This window comes from Eptatretus burgeri, chromosome 16 (genome assembly GCF_056783735.1).
Source record: "Eptatretus burgeri isolate ZD-2024b chromosome 16, Ebu_testis_v1, whole genome shotgun sequence".
Classification (NCBI taxonomy): domain Eukaryota; kingdom Metazoa; phylum Chordata; class Myxini; order Myxiniformes; family Myxinidae; genus Eptatretus; species Eptatretus burgeri.
Window position 1 is genome coordinate 59,390,258 of NC_140976.1, and position 17,800 is coordinate 59,408,057.

The window sequence follows — 17,800 nt, forward strand, 5'->3', positions numbered from 1 at the left end:
GAAGAAGAAGAAGAACGATCTGGACTTGTGGGTATGCAGGGAGAAAGGTAGGTTAAAAAAATTAAGACAAAAAACAGACTGTATATATCCACACCACTCTCGACCTTAACAACGCCCAATACTCGTGCTTTACTTTACCAACACAAAACAAATCTCTCCCTCAGCATCATCACATATTGATGATGCACCTTACCCATATAAAAGATTGTTATGTAGAGAGGGGGCACCCATAGCTTGCTAGACTGTGGTAAGTGTGGTATGGTCCGTATGTTTCGAGTCGGTTAAATTGCCATGTAACGGGCCTGTCAGAGTAAGTTGTTTGTTCCAAGTGATGCTGAGGAGGCAGTGTATGTAATTTATAGACGGGATTGTTGGAGTCCCATTGCAGGCATGAAGACCTCTTGTTTGTGGGCGGGGCTAGGTGAGGACTTCCCATCACAGACACACATGTGTGTGACTTGGCCAATTATGATCTCTGGCCAGAGCATGCCAGCAATGTGCTGTGGAGCCAGAAGTGACAATGGGATTTTTATTCATTTTATTGGGACCACCCGGTGGGTGTGACTGCCCAGAGAGAACTCCGCCCAAGAGGGTAAGGAGGAACTAGGAGGAAGAAGAGTGGCTTCGTGTGGAAGGAGGATGAGAAAATGGTTCAGAGAGGAGCTTGTGATGCAGGACATTTGTGTGGTTTTGCTCTGAAGAAGCTTTGGGATTGACCCAAGCTGGTATCACCCTTCCTTTGTGGAGGAGAAGTAGCCACCTTGCTTGTAGGAGAAAGAAGAATGGCCTGGAGAGAAGATGGAGGGTAGACCAGGATGTCTCATCTGAAAAGGACAAAGAGGAGCACGAGGCCTCATTGAGGAGCTTATCGTCGCTGGCGCTCCTCGGGGCTGGTAGTGCTTTGTTTGGCTCTCTTTTGGTTGTTTTCTTCATTTGTGGGTTTCAGGAGGTGGGAGGAAGTTCTCCCAGAACTCAAAATCTCCACCTCCTATTTTTTGGTAAAGGATCGTGAATTATGAACCAAATTGTGAAACTTCGTTCTTATAGCTTCGTTCCAAGGGCTCTTTTCAGAATCTTCACTGAACCTCTGACGGCCTCCACTCTGTAGATCGTTTGTAGTGATATTCTACGTAAGGATTTTTAAGTTCTCAGTAAGGGTTTTCTTTATCATTCATGTAGCTCCAACTATCACTGGTACAATTTCAGCTTTCTTCACTTCCCACATCCTCTTGACCTCATTCTTCAGATTCTGGTATTTGGTCATTTTCCTGATTTCTGTATAATTTAGTCGAAAGTCAGTGGGAACTGAAACCTCAATCAACAATGCCGACTTTTACTTTTTGTGTTTGTACACCATGTCTGGACACAATGCTTTCTTTGCAATGTCCACACTTGTCTCTGCATATTGGGTGCAACTGTGCTCTGTTTGGCTTTCTGCATATTGGGTGATACTCATCGCTGGAGCTGCTCAATGTTGGTTTTCTTCGTCTTTGGACTGACTTAGCCTCTGGCTCTCATCATCTCACACCTGGTTTCCAAAGCAGGCTGCATTGCATTCTGCGTCCACCCTACGCATCGTAGAGAACGGGAAGTCCCGCCTGCATGCTTTTCTTGTTGTAAATGTGTGTTCCGTGGTGCCGAGAGTGGGCTTCCCCTAAAACCAACATGGCGGCCAAATGATGTCTTTAATGAATGGAATGAATGTTACAAACAAACAGATCGATGAATCGGCGTATTATTATGTATATAGATGTACAGAGTAGTGTCAAATTATGAAATCATCATATTTCTTAACAGCAAAGATATTGTGGCATATTTTTTTAATGGAAACAACATCGGGAGCGATTGAGGCAGTGGTCGATTGCCTTATACACCATCCAGTTTCAACAATTTTTTGGGTCTCATTGAAACAATTATAATTTTTTCTGGGGGTTGGACTAATTTGAGGCAGCTTTTACTGAATAATTTTTCTCTCTGAGGAGCATTACTGTGTTTCAGGGTGGGACAGACAGACACCCAGATAGATAGCACTAGCCTATTATATATATATATATATATATATATATATATATATATATATATATATATATATATATATATATATATATATATAATATAAAATGTTTTGCTACATGTTAGATTTCCAACATTTTTTTGCACACATTGGACTTCACTGTGAAGGTGACTTTTTAAATATCCTTGCTGTTGCTGTTGCTCCCATATCTGGGCTTTCTCAGGATTATTTGGCTCCCAAGTGCAAACCAGAAAGAATAGAGTTCAAAGTCTTTCCTGGCTGTTCATGTTTGATGTTTTAAATGTATACCTCGTACGGTGAAAAAATGTCGAGACCAGGACACAGAAACCGATAAACTGTGCTTGTATATTTATAAATGAAAGGTCCGAGAATTAAGGACAACTTTCCAATTTACAGGTGACTGCTGGCTGCTCTCATCTTTGGGGTGTTTGACCCTCAAGAAAAAGCTCATTCACAAAGTGCTTTGCATTCCGCAAAGTTTCACCAAAGACTACGCCGGTATCTTTCACTTTCAGGTCAGCGGGGTGTCACAACAGGCACAAACACCACTCTATTTTACAAACTGCTTGGCTTTTTAGTTTTTAACTTATTACTTCGTACTGCCTATTGTGTATACCACCATATAGATATGTAAATCACTATAAGCCAATTCTCACTTGCACAAAAAAAAAAAGAAGATGAATAGTGCCAAGTGGGACAGATGCCCGTCTCCCTATGGAGGGCAGATGTAGTCGGGCTGCAGTAGGTGATAAAGAGGGTCTTAGGCATCTTAAAGGGTGTTAGAGTTCTGAGTGGTCTAAAGGTTCTTCGGGATCTTGAGGGGCCAAAGTGTCTAAAGGGTCTTATGAGTCTTAGGGCTCTTCACGTTCTAAAGGCTCTACATGGCATTAGGGGTCTTCGGGTTATAAAGGGACTTAGTGGTCTTGAAGGGTCTTAAAAGGTCTTATGGGTCTTAGAGAGTCTTAGGGGACTTGGGGGTCTTCGGGGTCTTGAGGGTCATCTTGAATCATCATGACGAGTTCATTAAGCCGCCTTAATGATCCATTAACGATCCATTAAGCTGCCTTGGAGAAGTAGAGAAAAAACAAAAATATGTTAATAGACCCAAGAAAGGAAGGAAGGAAGGACATCTATATTCTTTAATAGCTCCTCACAACTTCGTTGAAGACGAGCTAAAAAAATTGGAGAATTCATAGAACACCTTACCCCATGCATTCTTGAGAAAATGGACATTGGTGCTTTATTGTAACTTAGACCTGGGACTTTATTGGAACTTGGACCTCGGCCTTCATTGTAACTTGGTTTGTGCCCTTTATGACGTCCCTAAAAACAGTATGTTTCCTGTTTGGAGTGATTTTCAATTTTCCTCCCACAAGTGTGTGCAAAGGTCCCAATAATATGAAGCCATAATTCAGCGAGGCGGCTGAGTTATTGATATGTGAGTGGGAATGGGGCGGCTTCAAACCACCTCATTAGGCTTCATGATGTTATGTTCAGCTCACCGTGAACTTCAATGATGCTCTTTCGGTCTGCGTGACTGTGTCTGTCCAGTTCTGGTGGCAGGGAAGCTGGACGGATGTCGTGGTGGATGACAGGTTGCCTGTGCAGAACGGTCACCTGGTGTTCCTACACTCGGGTGAACGAAACGAATTCTGGAGTGCACTGCTCGAAAAAGCCTATGCCAAGTAAACTTGGTTCCAACTTTAATATTGCCAAGCATCTATAGCAATCTCGTTCTTTCCCTCACTGCAAGTTGCTGACGACGCGGCAATTTCCGAGGTCGAATGTATGAATGTGTCGTTTTTTGGATTTCGCGCTACCACCTTCAACTCACGCCATTGATAATAATCAAGGAATTTCACAACTAGATGATAAAACATGATTTGGTGAAGCCACCAGCATTTACCATTATTGTCGAGCTCCCATCCAGAGCCGAGTCCTGTGTTATCTCTCCTGCAGGTTGCACGGCTCTTATGAGGCCCTGCACGGTGGGATCCCCACGGATGCCATGGTGGACCTCACCGGTGGGGTTTGCAACACGATTTCCCTGGAAAAGCCGCCAGATAACCTTCGCAAAATGATGAAGCAAGCACTCAAACAAGCAGCCCTGGTTACTGTGCACATCCAGGTTGGTGGTCGATATCGGTGGTGTAATGGTGAGAGAGCATCTGCTCTGAGCTTGGGAGGTTAGAGGTTCAAACCCCAGCCAAGTGATGGTGCGTGCTGCTTCTTTTCTTGATGTTTAGCATTTAAAAGGGATAAAACACAGACAAATAAACCATAAGTTGGAAACATAGCACAGGCTTTGATGGGCCGAATGACCTCCGATGTGTGAAGTTCCTTGTAAGGGAACATTTATTATTATTATTATTTTATTATTATTATGGTTTTTATAATTTATTTATTATTACAGATCATTCAAATCAACAAAACAAAGGCAGCATTTTCGAAATGATAATTTTAACCATCTTCAGTCAATTGTCACCACATTGACGAGTCTCAGAGCATATGGTGCATTTCTGAGGACTTCCAGAATATTCCCCGTGGATATAAACAACTTCCCACGAGCCAACTTCTTAGGAAACAAGTGGTGCCGACCCACTGTGTCTTGGAGCTGGGACAATGGCATTCATGTTAAATCAACAGACGATGAACATTCCAGCTTTGTCCATGACTGCCAAAAACCACATCTGGACTCCACCATTACCGGCCACACATTTGTGTTGACTGCATTTTCAATGAGGTCCATTTATTTACCAGATTGATATAATGCCTGCACTTGCCAGGTTACCAGCTGGGGTTCTGGTTCTGCTGCAATCGCAGCAGCAGGTCATCCATCAATCAAATGATCTTTTCGTAGCAACTTCAAGCACGTCAATCCAGATGACCTCTCCGGTTATCATCACAAAGCTAGGAATGACCAAGTTTTTCAAAATGTCAAAGATTTCCAACATTTTTTCTCGCTTTACTTCTGTGTAAACAGCACACAACAACACCACCACCACTAAACGTTTTTCCGCCATTTCCCCCCTTTTTTACACGTGTTGGTCGAATGATGGCGTTCCTCCATACGGACCGATCCATTGCGTGCAAACCCAAACATTCCATTTCTTCCTTGACAGTTTCAATCCATGTCATCTTGGCTTTCTTCCTTGGGCCTCAAATTTTATTCCTGTCTTTACAGGTTTATCTTCTGCAGAACTTCATTGCACATGATCACACCAACCAAGTCTTCTCTTCCTTGGTTCTTCCTCACTAGTACAGAGAAGATCCGTTCATCTCTTGGTTCTTTCCATTATTTTTACATCTTCCATTTGCATTCCCCATGGTTCGCTTCCATCCATCGATACCGGTCTGATACAAGCACTTTATCATCTCTAACTTTTTCACATAATGGGATGTTTGTATCATGGTACCACCAAGTTGGTTCCACTTGTTTCAGTCTGACTTTATTCTTGATCTAACAGCGAATTCTGCTTCTCCTGATGCCTCCATCATGTATCCAAGGTTACAGAAACTATTGACAATTTCTAAATTCAATTTTAACCTTTTATACATGAAAATTCCAACTTTTGCTTTCATATTCCCAGTGATATAACTGCACCTCTTGTGACATCTATATGTGTTATCACTTCCTACTTCTTCTTCTTCTTCCTCTTTCGACTTGCTCCCGTTAGGGGACGCCACAGCGGATCAACCGTCTCCATTTCGCTCTATCCTCCACATCTTCCATTGACACTCCAACCACCCGCATGTCCGCCCTCACCGCATCCATGAACCTCTTCTTTGGCCTTCCTCTTCTCCTCCTGCCTTGCGGCTCCATCTTCAACATCCTTCTCCCGATATACTCCGTTTCCCTCCTGTGCACATGTCCAAACCATCTCAATCTCGCCTCTCTCACTTTGTCTCCAAACCGTCCTACCTGCGCTGTCCTTCTAATATACTCATTTCTTATCCTATCCAATCCATCCTCGTCACTCCCAAAGCGAATCGCAGCATCTTTAACTCTGCCACCTCCAGCTCCACTTCCTGTCTTTTTGTTAGTGCCACCGCCTCCAAACCATACAACATAGCTGGTCTCACTACCGTCTTATATACTTTCCCCTTCACTCTTGCAGCTACCCTTCTCTCACAAATCACTCCTGCAACTCTTCTCCACCCACTCCATCCTGCCTGCACTCTCTTTTTCACTTCTCTCCCACACTCTCCGTTACTTTGGACAGTTGATCCCAAATATTTAAACCAATCCACCTTCCCCACCTCAACTCCTTGCAACCGCACCATACCACCACCCTCCCTCTCATTTACGCACATGTACTCCGTCTTACTCTGACTGACTATCATTCCCCTTCTCTCCAGTGCGTACCTCCACCTCTCAAGGCTCGATTCAGCCTGCTCCCTACTCTCCCTACAGATCATGATGTCATCCGCGAACATCATAGTCCACGGAGACTCCAGTCTGATCTCGTCCGTCAACCTGTCCATCACCTTTGCAAACAGGAAAGGGCTCAGAGTGGATCCTTGGTGCAATCCCACTTTAACCTTAAACCGGTCCGTCATTCCTACCGCACACCTCACCGCTGTCACACTGTCCTCAGACATATCCTGCACGATCCTCACATACTTCTCCACCACTCCCGACTTCCTCATACAATACCACAACTCCTCTCTTGACACCCTATCGTAAGCTTTCTCGAAATCCACAAACACACAATGTAACTCCTTCTGGCCTTCCCTATACTTCTCCATCAACATTCTCAAAGCAAACATCGCATCAGTGGTGCTCTTTCCTGGCATAAACCCATATTGCTGCTCACAGATCGTCACCTCTACTCTCAACCGAGCTTCCACTACTCTTTCCCACAACTTCATGGTGTGGCTTAACAACTTTATCCCTCTGTAATTTCAACAGCTCTGCACATCACCCTTATTCTTGAAAATCGGAACCAGTACACTTGATCTCCACTCCTCCGGCATCCTCTCACTTTCCAAGACTTTATTAAACAATCTGGTTAACAACCCCACTGCCATCTCTACTAAGCACTTCCATGCCTCCACTGGTATACCATCTGGGCCAACCGCCTTTCCACTTTTCATCTTCTTCATAGCAGTCCTCACTTCATCCTTACTGATCCATCCCACTTCCAGATTCACTATCTCAGGTCAGGTCAGGTATGGGAGCATATGCCAGAACAGCGCGTCGCTGCGTCCACTTTCCGCCGGTACTCCAGGGGCCTCCGTCTGGCCATCCCCCAGGCAGATGCCAGGCCCATCCCCATCTCCTTGAGATGATGGTCAACCTGCTGTAACCATGAGGCACGTGGTCGGCCCACTGGCCTCCTCCACTCATGAGACTCCCTCGCTGAGAGAATCTGGTGAGCAGGATCAGCGTCAGGAAAACGAGCCACATGTCCATACAGCCGCAGCTGACGCTCACGGACTATGCAGGTAACAAATCTCATCCGAGTCTCTCTCAGCAACCGCTCGTTGGACACAAAATCCGACCAGCGATAGCCAAGGATTCTCCGAAGAGACCTGGTACCAAAGGAATTAAGTCTCCGTCTCAGATCCTTGGTCAAAGTCCAAGTCTCGCACCCATAGAGCAAGACTGGAAGTACCAAGGACCTGAAGACTCGGACTTTCGTCCTCCCGCACAGGTACCGGCAACGCCACACCCCATGATCCAGTGAATCCATGACTCCCAGGCCCGACCCAGACGTCTATTGACCTCCGGCTCACAACCTGCGGAGACATGAATATCACTGCCAAGGTAAGTGAATCTATCCACGACCTCAACATCCTCACCACAAACAGACACAGACAGGACAGCAGCATCCAAGATGTCACCGAAAGCCTGGATCTTTGTTTTGACCCAAGAAATCCGTAATCCCAACGGCTCTGACTCCTCATTCAGTACCTCGAGGGCCCCCAAGAGGATGTCTAAAGTCTCCGCAAAGATGACTGCATCATCTGCAAAATCAAGGTCCGAGATCTTGACATTGCCAAACGATGCACCGCAACTTGATCTCTCCGACATCCTCCCAAAAATCCAGTCCATACAAGTGCTGAAAAGTGTGGGGGCAAGTACACATCCCTGACGAACTCCAGTAACAACTGGAAATAAGTCAGAGGCGGTACCACCACACTTCACAGCACTCTCAGTACCAGAGTAGAGTTCAGACATCAGATCGATCAGTTTCGGTGGCACCCCACGAAGACCAAGAATCCTCCAGAGGACATCCCAATTCACTGAATCGAACGCTTTACAGAGATCAACATAGGCTGCAAGCAGCCCCTGCCGAAACTCTCGTCTGCGTTCGGTGAGTACACGAAGTGCAAGGATACGGTCAATCGTTGACCTCTTTGGTGTAAAGCCTGACTGCTCTGGACGCTGGTGCTCAAGCAGATGGTGGCGAACCCTATCAAGAATTATCCGAGCAAAGACCTTGCCCGGCACTGAGAGCAGCGTCACCCCTCGGTAGTTGTTGCAGTCTTGGCGATCACCCTTCCCTTTCCAGAGAGGGACAACAAGGCCCCTCTTCCAGTCAGTTGGGATGATGCCTGTGTTCCAGGCAGAGCACAAAACTGCATGCAACGGCCGCGAGTGCAGCATTTCCACCAGCCTTGAGAAGTTCGGCATGGATGCCACAGATCCCTGGAGCTTTGCCCCGTTTCAACTGGTTCACCGCAGCCCGTGTTTCCACAAGCGATGGTGGACCACAGTTGATTCGAGGGTCAGCAACAGGGATTGTAACACCCTTGACGTCAACTCGACAGCTGGGGGATCAGCCTGGTACAACCGCTCGAAGTAACCGGCCCAGCGGGCCTTCACTTCAGACTCCTCTGTCAAGAGCCTACCACTCTCTGCTCGAACTGCAGTGCTCCGAGGGATGGGCTTGGATGAACGTAATGTGCGAATTCCCCTGTAAGCGGGACGAGAATCACCTGTCCACAGGTGATGCTCTACCCCTCACAGATTCCTCGCACATAGGCCTCCTTGTCCACCCTCAGTGCACGTACAGTTTTACGCCTCAGCTCCCTGAACAGCTCGGCTCTGCCATTCAGCCTGGCCCTGCGACTCTGGTCAATGGTATCCAGTGTCCCTTGAGAGACAAAATTCTTCTTTGCCCTGCGGTGAACTCCAAGGCATCCACCGGCAACATCAAGGACGGTGGTCTTGAAGGTGTTCCACAACTCTTCAGGACCCCCCAAAGCACCCAGACCCCCAAGTGTCCACTCAGCCTGTTCGCAAACTCCTCAGCTACTCTCTCATCCCTGAGCTTGGCAACATCCAGCCTAGGCTGGGATGGTACCATTCTCCAGGATTTAAGGTGCAGCTTTAGAGTTGCTACAACAAGCCTGTGGTCAGTATTGAGGAACTGAGCACTCCGGTAGACCCTGCAGTTCTGGATCATCCTCCAGCGACCGTCAATGAGGACATGGTCAATCTCCTTTGCCACACCGTCAGCGTTGGAATACCAAGTCCAGCGATGAGCTTGTGGGCGCTGAAACCATGAACCAGCCACCCTAAGTCCATGACTTCTTGCAAAGTCAAGGAACTTAGTGCTATTCTGGTTCATAGTTCCTGACCCATGGGGACCAACACACACCTCATAACCATCCCTATCAGTTCCAGTCGATGCATTGAAATCCCCCAAGACTAGAAGTGTATCTCGTCTGGGGCACTGATCAACCACAGACTCGAGTGTGGCGTAGAATGCATCCTTCACGGTGAGATCACCGCCTCAGTCGGAGCATAAATAGAGACCAGGGAAATGACACCTAAGGAGTGACGAATCCTTAATCTCATAATACGCTCGTTGACCGGTGTTACCTCAATTATCATTGGGGTCAGCTTATTGGACACAGCTACAGCAACTCCTTGAGTATGGTAACCATCAGAGCGACCAGACCAATAGTAGGTGTAACCACCCACCATTATCTCGCCGCAATCCGGTCTCCGAACCTCAGAGAGCTGCAATCCCGATGTCCAAACGCTTGAGCTCAGATGATAACAGAGACAGGTGATCATCCTCTCTTAGGGATAGGACATTCCAGGCACCCACCCGAAGGGACCGCCTCAGGTTAACCCAAAGAGGAGACCGCCGTCTGGTGGACGACACCTCAGCACCACTCCGACACACTCTCCCGCAATCTGACCCAGGGATGTTACCCCGTGGTTTCCCTCCCTATCAAAGATTGGGGGTCCCGAAAAACTTGCCCCAATCCCATCATCCGGTGAGCTGCCCTGCGAAGGGAAGCTGCACAGGAGGTACTCCCACGGAGTGGGTTTTCAGATTTTTTTGCGTTTTTGCGTTTTGCGGAATGAAGCGTTTTACGGTGGCTGGAGTGCAAATCCTGCCACCAACCTCCTAATAAGAAGTAACCCAACTGCAGGAGGACGTCCGCAGACACAGTTGGGCACTAGATATGGATGGCCGTTGGCTCACAAGGAGCTCCTCCGCCCTTTGACAGGTTTTGTTTTTAATCCTGCTGGGTGTCCATATCCAAACACCCTCCTCACCAGAAAACCTGGTGGGGGAGACGGTTTAGTCGCCGACAACCCGACCATGGAACAGGTTAGTACAGGTTTACATGGTACCTGTAGCAGGTCACAGATCGAACCTGACCTGACCTCACTATCTCCACCTCTTCCAACCTTCTCTCTCTCTCATTTTCTTCATTCATCAGCTCCTCAAAGTACTCCATCCACCTTCTCAACACAGTCTCCTCGCTCGTCAGCACATTCCCATTTGCGTCCTTTATCACCCGAACCTGCAGCACATCCTTCCCAGCTCGGTCCCTCTGTCTTGCCAATCGGTATAAATCCTTTTCCCCTTCTTTTGTATCCAACTTCTCATACAGCTCGTCATATGCCTTTTTCTTAGCCTTTGCCACCTCTCTTTTTGCTTTTCGACACCACTCCTTGTACTCCTGCCTACTTTCTTCATCTCTCTGGCTATCCCACTTCCTTTTCGCCAACCCCTTCTTCCTTATACTTTCCTGTACTTCCTCGTTCCACCACCAAGTCTACTTATCTTCCTTCCTCTGTCCAGATGTCACACCAAGTACCTTCCTAGCTATCTCCCTCACAACTTCTGCTGTTGTTGCCCAATCATCCCACCCATCTTTACCACCATCCAACGCCTGTCTCACCTCCTCTCTAAATTTCACGCAACAGTCTTCCTCCTTCAGCTTCCACCATCTGGTCCTTGGTTCAGCCCTCACTCTCTTCCTCAACCTCACCTCTAAAGTCATCCTACAGACCACCAATCGATGCTGTCGAGCTACACTCTCCCCTGCCACAACCTTACAGTCACTAATCTCTTTCAGGTTGCATCTCCTGCTTAAGATGTAATCCACCTGTGTGCACTTTCCTCCACTCTTGTATGTCACCCTGTGTTCCTCCTTCTTCTTGAAATACGTATTTACCACTGCCAATTCCATTCTTTTTGCAAACTCTACCACCATTTGCCCTTCCACATTTCTCTTGTTGAGAACGTACCTCCCCATCACCTCCTCATCCTCTTTATTCCCTTCCCCAACATGCCCATTGAAATCTGCTCCAATCACCACTCTTTCATCCTTGGATACACTCTCCACCACTTCATCTAACTCACTCCAGAAATCTTCTTTATATTCCATCTCACACCCCATATGTGGGGCATATGCACTGATGACATTCATCATCACCCCTTCAATTTCCAACTTCACACTCATCACTCGGTCAGACACTCTCCTCACCTCCAATACCCTCTTGACATAATCTTCCTTCAGGATTACCCTGACACCATTTCTCCTCCCATCCACACCATGGTAGAACAGTTTGAAACCACCTCCAATGCTCCTCGCCTTACTCCCCATCCACTTGGTCTCTTGTACACACAGTATGTCCACCTTTCTTCTCTCCATCATATCAGCCAACTCTTGCCCTTTGCCAGTCATCGTCCCAACATTCAGAGTTCCAACTCTCACCTCCACACTTCTACCCTTCCCCCTCTCCCACTGCCTCTGGACTCGCCTTCCCCATCTCCTTCTCCTCCTTCGCCCAGCAGTAGCACAATTTCCACTGGTACCCTGCTGACCACCGGTACTGGTGGCGGTCGTTGGTAACCCGGGCCTCGACCGATCCGGTATGGAAATTCGTTTTGTTGTCCGCATAAAGATTTGGCATATGTTTTTACGCCGGATGCCCTTCCTGATGCAACCCTGGTCGCCTTTTACGACACACAGGGATATGGTACACCTATTCTAACCGGGGCATACACCGGGCCCAGTACAACTGGTGCTCATTTCGCCGACCTCGGAAGGATGGCAGGCTGAGTCAACCCCCTGATGTGTTATCACTTCCTACATCAAATTTAATTCCGTCCAACTCCTTTTCCACAAATTGAACTAGAAGGGTACTCGGTGGAGCACGTACCTCCGCCATGCAATCCCTGATCCACGAGAACATATCATGCCCAATACATGTTTGAAATATCATGCTATACAGTACGAGATCGTTTTTGGCCCGATCTCTGAATCGTGAAGAATCACTTAAAAAATTAAATAATTCTCGTATCCGGATCTGGATTCGGATCTGCACCAAAATCGAATCAATTCTTCCTTGTCACACACCAACATGTCCACCAAAGTTCATCCGAATCCGACCACAACTTTTTGAGATATCCTGTTCACAAACAGACAGACAGAAAGGGGTGAAAACATAACCTCCTTCACCTTGGGTGGTGGAGGTAACTTGACCATTTTCCGTTTCCTTTCCTTTGTCCCCCTTCAGCACCCACCATCACCTCCTGTTCATGAAGGTTGATGCAAAAACCCTTTCTTCTCGATTGCATTTTTCCATTTCTCTTTTGCTCCTGTTTTCACGTTTACCATGAAATACCTCGGTACAAGAACTCGCATGGGAATCGTGACCTCAATCCTTCCATCAATTTTTGGTTGGTACACTGCAGGGAAATTGTACAATCAGGATATCACTATAATGGCGAGTGAAGCATATGAGAGGCAGGAGGGTAAAGGAGATGAGAGTTAGGAGAGTAATAAGGCAGGGGCCTTTCAATCAGAGAGGAGTTAATGCATGGAATGGTCTCTCTAGAAAGGGGGTGGCAGTTGGGGGTACACAGGCTTACATTGGGATGAGATAGGTACCAAGATACATTGGGGATAGAGGGGTACAGGGATATTGGCAGGACTTGTAGGTAACTTGCATGTGTATGGGTGATTGTTTCTGGTGTTGGTGTAGCACAGGCATGATGGGCCAAACAGCCTCCCTCTATGTCACAGTTCCTTGTGTGTATCCTTGTTCAAGAGAATGGCTTGGTGGCATTTGTAAGCATTGTGTGTGTGTGTGTGTTCGTGTGTGTGTGTGTGTGTGTGTGTGCGCGCGTGTACTCACATAGGTCAAAGGTCATGAAGCTCAAGAAACAGCTCTGCCAAGTGGCCTGTTGATTGAACACAGCTATTCTGTCACTGGACTGGACAAGGTGAGAGCATATATGAAATTATTTTCACACTGTTAACTGGAGGCATCCATGTTTACTCACACATGTGTTGTTTATTGGGGGGGAGCTTTCCACAAAATGGAAATTCGGACCTGTATAACATAACCACCGTTATTAGTCGTGATTGACCACTGACCATATTATGTTACAGTTGCCACAAGGATAACCTCTGTACGTCTCAGCATGACCTGGGGCTGAGACAGCCAGTGTGGGCTGGCAGTGAAATCTGACAGGCAGGGGGGTAGATTTTAATTGGAGAACTTTGGCACTTCAATAATTTTCATAGAACGTGTTTTTTTTCTCTTCTTCAAGATCCACTCAAAATATGGAGGTGGAAGGAAAATGTAGAACTCTGAGAGGGAAGCTGATATTCTTCTACCTCTGTCGTTAGAGTCTATGTGAAGACATAGAGTCTCACAAACTACTCCAAAGTGATGAATCGAAAAAATGTAGATAAAATGTGAATCAGTTCGATTAACAGAGAAAATCGGATAATTCTCAGTTACATAAGTCTTCAAACCCTTTTCCTAATTGACCCAAAATCACTTCAGGAATAAATTATTTGTTTGAAAGGTTACATAATAAGTGTAATACGTTTCACCTGTATGTAATCAGTGGTTTAAATTAAAAATTAAACTCTCCACTTATCTTGGTCAACCAACAAGTTAAACATGAAGACAAAGGAACTTCCCAAAGAAGTCAGACATAATGTGGTGGAGAAGCAACGTTCAGGAGAGGGTTTTTAGAAGATTTCAGTCACTCATTAACCCTTTGAGTCCGGTGAAATCAATCATAAAAAAGTGGAAGAGGTATCATACCACCCAGAATCTACCTAGATCATGACGCCCATCCAAGCTCACAGCCGGGCAAACAGGAAACTGGTTCGGGATGTCACTGTAAATCAAGCAATGACTTTGAAAGATCTGCAAGGCTTTTTGTCAGAGATGGAGGTCAGTGTTCAACAATCACCAATATCCTGTTCTCTTCACAAAGCTGGCCTCCATGGACCGGTGGCAAGAAAAGAAGCCATTATTGAAAATGACACATATAAAATCTCGAATGGAGTTTGCGAAAAAGCATCTTCATGATACTGCAGGCATGTGGAGAAAGGTTTTGTGATCAGACGAGAATAAAACATTGAACCTTTTGGTCTAAATTCAAAGCATTATGTCGAGCGCAAGCTTAACATGACACATCACCCAGTCAACACCATCCCTACTGTCAAGCATGGTGGTGGTAGCATCATGTTATAGGGCTGATTTTAATCAGCAGGGGCTGGCAAGCTTGTCAGGATACAAGGGACAATGGATGGTGCAAAGTACAGGATAATCCTTGATGAAAACCTGCTTGAGGCAGCCACTAATCTGAAACTGGGTAGGAGATTCAAATTTCAGGAGGACAATGATCCGAAGCACAAAGCTAAAGCCACAATGGAGTGGCTGAATAAGAAGAAAATGAATGTTCTTGAGTGTCTCAGTCAAAGTCCTGACATGAACACAATTGAACATTTATGGGGAGACTTGAAGATTGCAGTTCATCGACGATCTCCATCAAACTTGGCAGAACTGGAGCAATTTTCACGTGAAGAATGTGCAAAGATTTCACCATCTCATTGTGCAAAGCTGGTAGAGACCAATGAAGAAAGACTTGCAGCAGTCATTACTGCAAAAGGTGCTTCGACCAAGTTTGAACCTAAGAGGCTGAATACTTTTACAACCACTGAATTTTGATTTGTACATGTTTTTTTTACAGGTATTCCTGACATGTTACCTCCTTCAACTATAACAATGTTTAGTTTGATCTCTTCAGTTATACCAAAATTCATTTGGAAAAATTGTTTCTACAAAATTCATAATTCATCTAAATGTGGCATTATTGGGTGGGGGTGAATACTTTTGCAGACCACTGTATTTAAGTTGTGATTTGAACCCATGTGCAGAAAGATTAGAGATGAGTATTTTGGCCATTCTTTCAGCCCCTGGCAGCAGCTGATGAGAGTTTTCAACAATAAGAACCATATTTTACAATCACAAAAAAAACAGGAAGGAATTTCTAATGGGACTATATATCCAAGTATGCTTGAACTCATCTTTGGCACAAATATGTCATCATCTGCAAAATAACTTGGAAGCAAAATATCAGAATAAGAAATCAAAGTTTTCTTTGGAGCATGTGACTTGTGTATCCTTTTTTTAAAGGGCAACTCTGGATTTGTTGACTTTTGGATCCTCCTGTTGATGAGTTTTCGACTTCATCTCAGTTTTTAAGGAAACTTTTCCATGACTTACAGTTTCGTCTGACCAATGGAAAAGTTGTACATCTTGTGCGTCTGAGGAACCCGTGGGGGAAGGTGGAATGGAATGGTCCATGGAGTGATGGGTGAGTCGGAGAGACGACACCATTATGCAGGCTGATCATGTGGCATAGAATATACATGAGGCTGGCTGAGGAAGAATACAATGTAATATATAGATCTTATACATTCTGAAACCAACAATCAAACGTGTGTATCGTCACATGACTACGTGGGGAAAACTAGAACAACACTCAGTAGAGCGAGCAAATACCTCCACCAGGCAAAACAGTTTACATTTTCTATCCCACTGATAGGCTGGATCTGGATCCAGACCTGAACCAAAATCTAATCCGCTTGTTACACAACTCATCCACCTAGTTTTGTCACAAACCGTCCCTAACTTTTTGAAATATCATGATATATATATATATATATATATATATATATATATATATATATATATATATATATATATATATATATATATATATATATATATATATATATATATATATATAGTTTTTGGCCCCATCTCTCAATGATGAAAAATCATGACAAAAATATTTTTTAAATCTCGGATCTGGATCCAGATTTTCAATAAAATTGAATTGATTCTTCCTTGTCAAACACCCAACCTGTCCATACCACCAAGTTTCGTTTGAATCCGTCTCTAACTTTTTTGAAATATTGTGCTATATATATATATCATTTTCGCCCAACCTCTCAATGGTGAAAAATCACTTTAAAAATATTTCTTTTAATCTTGGATCCGGATCCAGATCTTCAATAAAATAGAATCGATTGTTCCTTGTCACACACCCAACCTGTCCACTAAGTTTCGTCTGAATCCGTCCATAACTTTTTGAGATATCTTGGTCACAAACAGACAGACAGACAGACATACAGACAGGGGTGGTAATCAAAACAAATCAAAATGTGGAGTGAAACAGAAAGTGATAATGATGATAAAACGATACTCTTGGCTTCATGCAAAGTAAACAAGAAACAAAGCAATCAGAAATTGCAGACCCTCGCCAAGACTTGTTTTGTGTGGTGTTTGTGTAGTTTTGTGTCATGTAATTAATAAGACATACCGAGAACTTCCACTGTATAACTGCTGGCAGTGATGACTAGGTTCCAAAATGTCTCGCTTTGATGCAACCCTGATTTGATCGGACACCTGACCCTGATCCATGACGTTTATTATTAGTCAATTGATTTCAGAATGGGATTAAAATAAATTAAATTCAGATCAAATCGAAGACCAAATGGGGTACAGTCCTGCATTGGAGTCATCAGAAGGAATCCGAACAAGCAAAGAGCAAAGATGAAGTCATCAGGAGGAACCTGGATAGGATTCGGGTTTCAGCTGCTACTCCTCTCCCTTCAAACCAATCCAGACACAGCCAAGTGATCCTCATTCAAAAACAAATAAATAAATAAATACCCAGATCAAAAATAATTAAACAATTCTGACTGCGGGACCATGCATCCGATTAAGTTGAAATTTAAAACATATATTCCCCATCATTACTTGATTATAATTGTTCAGTTTCATGTCGATCGATGAAGTGGTTCAAGAGTTTTTCTTAAAGATTTCCGTTCAATCCAAAATAGCTGCCAGATGATGTGACTTATTATATATCTATGAACACACTGGTATCTCCAAGGCTTGGGGAACATGTGTGTCTGTGAAGTTTCCCCTTGATCAGTCCAGCCATTCTGGAGAAGGTTTTTTTTCCAAGGTTTCAGGGTAAATCCAACATGGCTGCTAACGTTTTGTTCCTCAGGAATCGGTAGTCAAACCTATAAAGTTTTGTCTCGATCTGTTCAACTGTTTCAGAGAAGAAGATTTTTGAACGTTTTTTTTTTTTTTTTTTGAAATAAACATGGCTGCCGAACCACGTGACTCATGACATCTTCAGTTTTTTTCTGGAGATCCAATTTATCCCTAGATGACTC

General features: G+C 44.9%; 1 protein-coding gene across 4 annotated transcripts in view; it reads left to right on the plus strand.

Moving 5' to 3' along the window:
- Positions 1–17,800, plus strand: part of LOC147011137 (calpain-9-like) — a 70,939-nt gene that overhangs the window by 9,178 nt on the left and 43,961 nt on the right. For all 4 annotated transcript variants that reach the window (XM_085860054.1, XM_085860055.1, XM_085860056.1 and 1 more), the window contains exons 3-7: positions 2,432–2,550; positions 3,587–3,720; positions 3,995–4,163; positions 13,441–13,524; positions 15,833–15,921. In XM_085860054.1, the coding sequence (XP_085716180.1) occupies positions 2,432–2,550; positions 3,587–3,720; positions 3,995–4,163; positions 13,441–13,524; positions 15,833–15,921 (595 nt within the window). The remainder of the gene's footprint in view (positions 1–2,431; positions 2,551–3,586; positions 3,721–3,994; positions 4,164–13,440; positions 13,525–15,832; positions 15,922–17,800) is intronic.